Source organism: Dendrobates tinctorius, unplaced genomic scaffold, assembly GCF_039654945.1.
Source record: "Dendrobates tinctorius isolate UK_male_01 unplaced genomic scaffold, ASM3965494v1 ptg000039l, whole genome shotgun sequence".
NCBI classification, from domain to species: domain Eukaryota; kingdom Metazoa; phylum Chordata; class Amphibia; order Anura; family Dendrobatidae; genus Dendrobates; species Dendrobates tinctorius.
In genome coordinates this window covers 12,962,056-12,973,343 of record NW_027361707.1, presented here as the reverse complement: position 1 = coordinate 12,973,343, position 11,288 = coordinate 12,962,056, and the positions used below count along the sequence as shown (strand labels likewise).

Sequence of the window (11,288 nt, the reverse complement as noted above, 5' to 3'; positions counted from 1 at the left end):
AAATAGTCTCCCTATAGACATACTCCGAAAGGATAAAAAATACAAAGCACATGTTCTACAAAAAAAAAAAAACTACCATTATTCCCTGTGTTAAAGCAAATATTAAATAAAAAATACAATTTGAAATTCTAGGTTGAAAAATTAAAAGGTGCTTGGTCTAATAGGTCAAAAATGGACTGGTCCTCAATCCCTTCCTATCATACACCACATCAAGGTCAGCGAACTTACGTACTGACATCAGCACCAAAGGCTGCTACAACCCACCCCACCAGGTGAGACATAACAGGCAAAAGAAAATGTCCATCACGATCAGCCATGGTTGCCAAGATTTGACGAGGACTAGAGATCATCATACTGAAACTATACAAAGAAAACTAAAAATAAAGTTTTGGCTCAGCCATTAAGTCCAAAAACAATTTTTAAATTCTTTCTATAGAACAATCAACCCGATATGGCCACATGCAGTACACGCTGGACACTTCACATTGTCCTATTCTGTACAATTGACTTAATTGTCCTATGCACATACGACAGGCGTCAACTCAATGGCAACAGTACGAAGGCCAATCCAAGGGGATGATGTAAGGAGTGTCATCCACATCAAGCAGAGGTCAAGAGACCGGAATATCAGGATCGTAGAAAGAGCAGACCTAAATAAATTTAAAGTCACTGTTCTCAGGTATGTCGGGCTGCAGCGGTTCAATGGGGACAGAGCAAGAGGACCAACAAAGTAGGGGAAGCAGTTTAGAACATGGAAAAGAGAAGACTGAGAGGAGACTTAATAGCTGTCTACAAATATTTCAAGGGCTGTCACATTGTAGAAGGATCAACTTTATTCTCATTTGCACAAGGAAAGACTAGAAGCAATGGGATGAAACTGAATGGGAGGAGACACAGATTAGATATTAGATAAAACTTTTTGACAGTTAGATGATCAGTGAGTGGAACAGGCTGCCACGAGAAGTGGTGAGTTCTCCTTCAATGGAAGTCTTCAAACAGAGGCTGGACAGACATCTGACTGGGATGATTTAGTGAATCCTGCTTTGAGCAGGGGGTTGGACCAGATGGCCCAGGAGGTCCCTTCCAACTCTATGATTCTATGATAAACCTTATGCCAGGTTCCCCGAAGTTGTCTTTTGCAAAGCTGTCATTAGCACTTCAATGTTCTAAGTGTTTCAGGCTTTTAGGTGCACTTACGCATCTTTTAGAGAATTTATTTTTTCATGATAGCATTATAAAAAACAATCATTTACCGTAGATTATCCATGATACATGTCTACAGCCCATAATTCTGATAAGAAGACATCATCTGCATTCATTGTGAACTCGGAAAGGATGATAATTGGTCATAATCATCTGTTTTGACTTTCTCCATGTCCATGAACTTCTGGATGGTTGACAACCCTGGTACAGGAGTAAGTCATCTTATCAATCTGTCTCTTAGGTTTGGATCACACATGCGAGAAACTCGGACGAGTCTCGTGTCTTAATACCCGGCACTCTGGAGCGGAGAGTGCGCAGCTGCCTGTATTTCTATGCAGCCGCACGCTCCGCTCTTGAGTCGGGTATTATGATGCGAGACTCGTCCGAGTTTCTCGCATGTGTGATTCTGGCCTAACTGGAATAAATGGGGCCGGCTGAGGAAAAAAATATATAGAGATAGTCCATGGTCTGATTTAAACTGTGCATTTCAAAATGTATCCAATGTGGTCATTAAAGAGATTGTGATGACTTTGTTCCGCTCATGATTGGTGGTTCGGTCAGAAAACATTGGCGTCCTCGAAAATGACTTTTGTCCCTTCCATCAAGAAGCAGTAGAGGAAAACTTTGATGGAATTCAACAATGTCCTTCACAGAATTAAATGTCTGAAATAAAAATAATTTCTCAATTAGAAATGTAAAGGGGTTGTCGTGGCAAAATTTTTAATTTTGCCAGTGAATTGGTGTATTAAAAAATAAGAAAACAAGGCAATAATAACCTATCGGCACTTACCTGGATTCAGCGGGGGCTGCCTCGTGATCTGTTGTTACAGTGGAAGGGAGTCATCACTGTTACAGCAGAAGGGCCACTGTGACATGTGATTGGTTAACATGGTCAGGTGACTCCAGGAGAGCGTCATCTGTGATGTAAGTGATCATAGAATCGTAGAGTTGGAAGGGACCTCCTGGGCCATCTGGTCCAACCCCCTGCTCAAAGCAGGATTCGCTAAATCATCCCAGACAGATGTCTGTCCAGCCTCTGTTTGAAGACTTCCATTGAAGGAGAACTCACCACTTCTCGTGGCAGCCTGTTCCACTCATTGATCACTCTGTCAAAAAGTTTTTTCTAATATCTAATCTGTGTCTCCTCCCATTCAGTTTCATCCCATTGCTTCTAGTCTTTCCTTGTGCAAATGAGAATAAAGTTGATCCTTCTACAATGTGACAGCCCTTTAGATATTTGTAGACGGCTATTAAGTCTCCTCTCAGTCTTCTCTTCTGCAAGCTAAACATTCCCAAATCCTGCAACCTTTCCTCATAAGACAGGGTTTGCAGACCGGTCACCATTCTGGTCGCTCTTTTCTGAACTTGCTCCAGTTTGTTGATGTCTTTTTTAAAATGTGGCGCCCAAAACTGGACACTGCCTTGCTGAAGTCAGTTGACCATGGCAGCCAATCACAGATACCGGCAATCCTGCTGCTGGATCGGTGACATCTCCTTTCTGGAGCACCATGTGCTTGATCCTCGTAAGTGTCAGTAGGTGAGTATCGCCTTCTTATTTTATAATGCACCAAACCACCAATTAAGATTTTTAATTATTTCCTGGACAAACATCTTTATCGTGAAACAATTCAAACAATAGGTGTTGAGGGGGAGACCCTCATTCCAGCGATGTGTCACTTACTGTTCTGCTTGCTGCAACTTTGATGAAATCTCTACTTTATCTTCTGAAGATCTAGCAGTTCTGAGGCCTTTATAACCACACCTACACCACTGATTGGTCAGTTTCTGCCTGTGCGCAGATAGCTGCCAATCAGTGTGGAGAGGCGTGACTGGGCTACCTGGCAGCAGGTCAAGTAGTCCTCTAGTGATAATCTCCTGCTGATAAAATAATGTTTTAATGAAACTTACACTAAGCAGACCCAATAAGTGACACATCACTTGAATCAGGGTCTCTGCCCCTACATTACGCTGCTCTCAGATTAAGTAACAAAACTCTGCTGACAGATATACTAAATGTTCATTACCTTGAATATAGCAATGAAGTTGTAGGTAAGGGGCTCTGCTCCATAAACTTACATTGGGGCACAATGACACTAGCCTTGTAGAAGATGAATAATGAGACCCGAGTTAAGACCCCTGGGATTAATTGCTTACGTAGTTTCCTCTGCGTCCGGTGCCCAGCACATATTGCTGACAGTCGTCCAGGTAACGTATCTTGATGTGATACACTTTATTGTCATGGTAGACTGATAAAACGTAGGGCTCGTTCGGAGTTCTGTGACTGTTGTCCCTCACCAGGAATGCCCCATCCTGCAACAACAAAGCAATGTATTTCTCACAAGTTATCTAGTACACATCAGGATATTTGTATTACGGCAGTTAAGGAAGCGTGAAGTACTTGGCGCGTGCTAGTATTATACAGTCAAGACGTATTGACCAAGAAAACACTGCTCTCTCCACAACGGTTTAACAGTCATGGATCGAGATGCGCGAATCTTTTGAAATTTGAATTCACCGACTTACCAAAATTTTGAGTCATGGAGAAAAAAAAATTGCACTAATATCAATACTGGAAATCTTGTAATTGCTCGTAAAATACACATGGGGAGAGGAGAGAGAGAGGATCCAGCCAACCACAAGAGCTTACACTCTACGAGATGGAGGTGAAAAGAGAGAGCGAGACCCGCCAACTGTAATTTCAACAAATTCTTGATGCAAACATAACACCGTCTGTAAAAAAAAAAAAAAGCTGAAGCTGAAAAGAGGATGGCTTCTACAAATGGATAATGATCCAAATACACGTCAAAATCCACAATAGATGACCTCAAAAGGCGTAAGCGGAAGGTTTTACAATGGCCCTCACAGTCCCCTGATCTGAATATCCTTGAAAATCTGTGGCTAGACCTCAAAATAGCAGAGGAAGCAAGACGACCCAGGAATCTCACAGAACTAGAAGAATTCTCCAAGGAAGAATGGATGAAAATCCCTCAAACAAGAATTGAAAGATTTGTCTGGCTACAAAAAATGTTTACAAGATGTGATACTTGCAAAAGGGGGGGTGCTACTAGGTACTAACCATGCAGGGGTCCTAAAATTATGCAGAGGCCCATGTTCCTTTTTATTATTTTTAAAGTATAAAAAATGTAAATATATATATTTTTTTGCCTAAAATACAAAGGAAATGTGTCTTCTTGATCTTTAGGCCTTTTAGAGATCATTTCATCTTCAATTTCCTCAACTGTTCACAATAGCAGTCATTTTGACCAGGGGTGCCCAAACTTTTACGGTGAAAAAAAAAATCACAGATCACCTCCTCCTCCCGTACAAGGACTTTTTCTCTATGTGGAAGTCAGTCTATTGCTGCCTATTCCCATGTTGCTGCTGAACAGAATGCAAGGTATGAGTATAGTACTAGGCATAGTTATCAGTGTGCAGCTTTATTTTTTTGTTTCAGGGAACTAGTCTGATTGCCGTATGTGGAATAGGCAAGGAGTTCTTCCCTTAAGGGCTCAAGTGCATGAACGTATTTTTGATCCAAGTGCGATCCAACAAAGCATTGGATCTCACTCAGACCTAAGTTATTCTATGGGGTTGTGCACATGTCCAAACTTTTTCCGGCTCGGTCCGAGGAGTAAAGCGCATCATGCCCGAGTTGGAACTGCTGTTTGGATATCACTCAACCAAGTATGTGAATGAGTTCTTGGGAAACCGTCAGACTGCACTCGGATGACATCTGACTGCACTCTGGCTTTCATGGATTGACAGAATGGAGAAGATGGAGAATTCTTTTTCCATCTTCTAACCCGAGAAAATCAGATCACACTGTGCCGACACTCTGATCAAAGTGTGATTGGCATAATCGGCCCAAATCGCTCTGCTGATTGATAATGCGGTCATAAGACCCTGGTCTTAGGCTAGTTTCACACTAGCGTTTATTCCACGCAGCGCACGGCACTTCTAAGCCCCGCCCCCTCCTGGCTCCCTGCCCGCCCCATCCGGTCATCGCTGCCTACTATCGCACATGGACGCTTGCGATCTGCGCACCCTATCTTTAGCATAGGGTGCGCAGATCGTGCGCTGGCCGTGCGCTAGTAGGATTTTAGTGTGCGCTGCGCACTTTTGAAGGTGCGCCCGTGTGCACCGAACGCAGCATGTTGCATTTCGGCGCGCTCGGTGCACCTTCAAAAGTGCGCAGTGCACGCTAAAATCCTACTAGAGCACGGCCAGGGCACGATCTGCGCACCCTATGCTAAAGATAAGGTGCGCGGATCGCAAGCGTCCATGTGCGATAGTAGGCGACGATGACCGGATGGGGCGGGCAGGGAGCCGGCAGGGGGCGGGGCTTAGTGGCGCCATGCGCTGCGTGGAATAAACACTAGTGTGAAACTAGCCTTATATGAGGAAGCTAGCAACTAAATCATGAGTTTTTTTGTCTTCCTCTGAATCAACATGTTAGAGTATAGATTGAGCTAGATGGATTTTTGTCTACCTTCCACTGTAAAAACTATGAAACTATATGGGAAAAAAAATGATAAAAAAAAAATCAATTTTGCATAAAAACAAAATTTAAACAATAGGTATTTTATTTCGAAAGAATCATTCTCTTTATGGATGCTCCTAGTCATAAGAGTCTAGTTGGCGGTTCCATGCATGATTCTTTGTGATCATTGAGGTGTATGTACCTTCCCAAAGAGTAGAGTTGAGCGAATTTGTTGGGGTTCAGCTTATTCTGTAAGAGCTATAACTTGCCGAATGAGAGGGAACCGAACAAATTCGCTCAACTCTACCAAAGAGTCACATTTTATCATGGTTAAATCTATCTAAAAGTGTGGTAATAGGTAATCAGCCATTAAATATATTAAATGTAAACCCCATTATTATCATATAGAAAATGCTTAAGAAATGGAGTTACATAGCACATCATTTGGCCAATTCATATATATGCATCCGGCATGACAAGACAACTTGTCACGTCCTATTCTATCAAACACGCATCTTCACGACCAAAAGCCTTGAAATAAAAAAAAATAAAAAAAGTTACATCCAACATTAATGAAAAACAACTTAAGGCCTCATTCACACATCAATGATTTTCTCGTATGAGAAAATTGGTCTGAGTTTCGTAAGTGGTTTTTCTTTTTTTTTTCTTTCCGAGTTTGGTCAGTGCATCAGTTTTTACCATCTGAGTTTTGGTTGAAGTCTGATCATTTTTTTCTCGGATGAAAAACATTAAAAGTTTCTTCTATCTTTTCCTATCTAGCAGTCCATGATAAAAAGACAACACACAGATGGCATTCGAGTGCTGTCCCGACTTTTTTTTTTCAAAGACCCATAAACTAAGCATTGTCAATCCATGCAAAGAGAAAAGGTCGCACTCATCGAGATTGAAGTTTCACTGATTTATTGACATATCATGAACATTTCAAATCGGGGGAGTGACATAAGGAGTGCAAGAAAGGCTGACAACGGCCGTTTCGCGCTGCTCGAGTGCTTCAACTCGAGCAGCGCGAAACGGCTGTTGTCAGGCTTCCTTGCACTCCTTATGTCACTCCCCCGATTTGAAATGTTCATGATATGTCAATAAATCAGTGAAACTTCAATCTCGATGAGTGTGACCTTTTCTCTTTGCATGGATTCCCAGGATTGACTGTTTCCAGGTCTGGCACCCGAGATTCCCAGCTGCTGGGCTTCTGTATGCCGCACATCATTTGAAGTTACACGGTAACAGCGGTGCCGTCCGCTTTTTATCTTGAGTTTTGTGATTTAATATTGGACTAAGCATTGTCAAGTTTGACCCGACACTCGATTCAATATTCGACATGTTTCCATGATTTTAAGCATAGAAATTGATCCTCTAAAAATAACAGACATGTGAACAGCACCATAGATTTTCACACGTGCTAGTGCTACCCATAAAAAACACAGAGAGCACTCATACGAGAAAAAGTGATGTGTGAATGATCCCTTAGGCCATGTTCACATGTTGCGTTTTTGCTGCATTTTTTTCTGCCTACAAAACCTTCTCTCTTGCAGTAAAGAAGCTACGGTACTTACAAAAGCAGGTTTGCTGCGCTGTTGATTGCGTTTTTCAGGATTCCAAAGTTCATCTTTGCTTCCACACTGAAGCATGAGCACAGGTCACCAATGCAAGATATATGGGAAACAATCCATTTTTGGCACAAGAGCAATTTGATCAAATGATTTATTGGAAAAGTTTTTTATGTATGAAAAAATAGTGACTATTCTGAACAAAAAAGTTCATATGAGTTCATGAAAAAATACAAAAATGTCACAGCGGGGGGAGGTGAATTGGTCGGGAATAGTTTACTTTTGGCATAGTTTACCTTCATGGATAAGTATATATCAACAACCCAAGTATAAAGGGTGAGTTACAGCCCCCCCCTGAGGAAGCCTACATGAAACGCACATTGGGGCTGACAGCATTTGACCCTCAGTGGAGACCATGGGTAAGACCTGTGTTACATAGCATTTTCCTCACTGATCATGCTCTATTAAAGAGATATACACCCTTTAAACTTGGGTTATTGATATATATTTCTCCACTGCTGACTCTTCACTTTTGCCTCTCAATTATGGTTGATGACTTATCATTATCTCTATATACATCTGTATCTGAGGCATTAAGAGGTTATAGCACTAGAGAGAAATATATTGGTTAGGCATGAACCATATGAGCAGTCACTTTATACAAATTGCTTCTGCTCTACTGGTCTTCCCATCGACTTAAATACTTTAGGTCTTTTTGCTTTACACCTATGTTCCAAATTGTCTACTTTGTCACTATGTCTATTAGGCTGGTTTCAAACTTGTGTTTTTTTGCGCATAAATGCGCATGCGTTTTTTTTCCTATACTTAACATGGGTGCGCATTGTCATGCGTTTGTACGCATTTGTATGCTCATGCTTTTTTTGTAGTGTGCGCCCGGGCACACAAAATGCATCCTGTTGCATTTTTTGTGCGTCCGACCTGTCTCAAAAAAACGCATGCGCACGCAATGAGCACAAAATTCACACAAAAACCCATTAAAGTCTATGGGAGCGCTGACGTGCGCATGGTGATGCGCACGTCAGCGTAAAAAAAACGCATGCGTTTTTTTTGCAAAAAACATGCGCAAAAAACAATATGATGCGTTTTTTATGCACGTTTGCACAGCGCAAAAAAACGCAAGTGTGGAAGTAGCCTTATTTTGTCATTTTTCAGTGTATAAATATTTTTCATAATAAAATTTGTTACTTTTTATCTGGGATGTTTTTTTGCTCTATATTTTTGTGTCAATCTCTGACAACGGCATTTAATGTGACACCCCGGAAGTGCGTCACTAATCCCACCCATCGGCGCATGTGCCACATCACAGCAGGTCACCAGAATTAAATTTTTTGATATTCGCAATATTGCATTAAAATGCAATAACGGGCCATCAAAAGATTGCATGTACACCAAAATTGTATCATTAAAAACGATAATAAATAAGCCCTCACCCAGCCCCAAATCACGAAAAATGGAGACGCTACGAGTCTCGGAAAATGATGCAATTTTATTATTAAACAAATTTTGGATTTTTTTTTCACCACTTAACTAAAAAAGAACCTAGACATGTTTGGTGCTTATGAACTCATGATGACCTGGAGAATCATAATGGCAGGTCAGTTTTAGCATTTGGTGAACATGGTAAAAAAATTTTTATTGTGGAAATGCACTTTTTTTTTCAATTTCACCGCACTTGGAATTTTTTTCCCCATTTTCCAGTACACAATATGGTAAAACCGATGGTGTCGTTCAAATGTACAACTTTTCTCGCAAAAAAAAAAGCCCTCACACGGCCATATTGAAGGAAAAATAAAAAAGTTATGGCTCTGGGAAGAAGGGGAGCAAAAAACAGAAGCGCAAAAATGAAAATGGGCTGCGGCGTGCAGGAGTTAAGGGCCTGTCACACTAAGCGATATCGCTATAACGTCACTGGTTTTTGTGACGTTATAGCGATATTGCTAGCGATATCGCTGTGTGTCTGATACTTACCTCCGACCGCTCCCCCGCTGGTTATCGCTGATCGCGCGAGAACGTCCTGGACCGTTTCTCGTCGGCCACTTCCTGCGGCGCGTGGAGCCGGGCGGGAGGATGTCAGGATCGCCTCGTCTGACAGGTAAGTAGCGACCCCCGACCCCTGCGATGTCGCTGGTGAGATCTGCCTGTGTGGCAGCTCACTAGCGACCACTTAGCGATGCACCAGCGATCCTGACTGCGTCATATTGCTGGTCGGGATCGCTGGTGCATCGCTAAGTGTGACAGGACCTTTAAGCATTGAGTGATGCTATTTGCGGATGTCAGTATTCTACTTCCAGAATCACAGACTTTATCCAATTAATTTCTTAAAAACAATTATCCCCCCAACTGCCACCAATTTTATAATGACCACCCTCACTGGAGCTGGCATGACATGTGGGTGTGACGGGGAGGGGGAACCACTAGAAGGTTCTCTGTGTTATTTTTTTCTCCTATATATTGCTGCCTGCTGATAATTAGTCAGTGTCATGCAGGGGAAGAATTACATGCCCACAATGACAAATCTCTGGTAAAAAAACCCCTCGGAGTTAACATAAATCATAACCTAAACTTTACAAGCTCATCTCTGCACTGGAGAGGAGAAATTTAAAAAATTTAGAATTGGATTCTACTCAAATTTGACAAAAGTCCAAATTCGCTAAAATGTGTATATTTTGTCATTGGCTTCCACGCAGGTTCAGGAAAATGTCGTCTACTCTACTGGCTGCCATTTTTCTAAACTATAAAGGTTAAAGAATGAAAAAAAGAAGCTATACTCATTCTTAACGCTCACAGAAGATGCGACATGGATCGGATGAGAGGCGTTAAGGAGCGGAGAGGTGAGCAAAAGTAATTTTTACATAAAAAGTGAGTGATCCCAGAACAAAATAAGGGACATTAAATCTGCAGAAAATAACTTCTCCACAAATTGAAGTTTGCCTGATCTGCTCATCTCTCGTCTTTAATTCAGCCACATATCAATTAGCTACCGTACCCTTTGGAATATAAAGGGAACTAGTTGCCATCAAGCAGCTTCTCCATTCATTTGTTTCCTATTGTGGCAGATGAAAAATCCTGAACAAATTCACGATACCAATGTGGAAGAAAAATTATAGATATACAGAATTTACAAAGTATAAAGAAGCCTGGCTGTCATTATAAAATAGTGACATTTTGACAAGTTAGTCAAAACTGAAAAACAAATGTTAATTCAATAAGTGGCTTGTGAGTTACAAAAAAAAGCCCCCAAACCTGCCATTCTCGTCTTTCTGGTATTGTAGCCCCCAGGCTCATGTAAGTAAAATGGGATGGTTGCCAAGACCAGACAGCTTGTAAGCAAAAGTTAGGGTACTGTCACACTAAGCGATGCACCAGCGATCCCGACAATGATATGGATCGCTAAGTGGTCGCTAGTGAGCTGCCACACAGGCAAATCTCACCAGCGACATCGCAGCGGTCGGGGGTCGCTACTTACCTGACATACAAGGCGATCCTGACGTCCTCCCGCCCGCGTCCACGCGTCGCTCGTCGGTGCCGCAGGAAGCCCAGCAGGAAGTGGCCGACGAGAAACGGTCCAGGACGTTCTCGCACGATCAACGATAACCAGCGCGGGGAGATGGTCGGAGGTAAGTATCACATGTAGCGATATCACTAGCAATATCACTGCTGCGTCACAAAACCAGTGACGTTACATCGAAATTGCTAGCGATATCGCTATGTGTAATATATATTTTTTCTAATCCTAGACAAGTCCCCAAGTCTTTATATTAAAATGTATTGAATAAATGAATTATAAAGTGTGTTGTAACTGGTTCCCATTTTTGAATTTCAGCTTCTTGAGAAGTTTAGATCTGTCCGAGTTAAATTGGATAAAATAGCCATATGCAGTATACTCCACTGTCCTTATGTTATCTGAGATTCCATCATAAAAAATATTATGCTTACCCCGCAATGGGCTATTTTTAATATTCTAGAGGAGACCCCAAGAGTATTACCAAAGCACACCAAGGCCATGTTAGTGATTT

At 41.7% G+C, this 11,288-nt stretch overlaps 1 protein-coding gene across 1 annotated transcript in view; it reads right to left on the bottom strand.

The window, feature by feature from the left end:
• Positions 1–1,609: 1,609 nt before the first annotated feature.
• Positions 1,610–11,288, bottom strand: part of CLNK (cytokine dependent hematopoietic cell linker) — a 102,607-nt gene continuing 92,928 nt past the window's right edge. The window contains exons 15-16 of the mRNA XM_073574741.1: positions 3,358–3,513; positions 1,610–1,866 (exon numbers count right to left, since the gene is read on the bottom strand). Coding sequence (XP_073430842.1) covers positions 1,714–1,866; positions 3,358–3,513 — 309 coding nt within the window. The 3' untranslated portion in view covers positions 1,610–1,713. The remainder of the gene's footprint in view (positions 1,867–3,357; positions 3,514–11,288) is intronic.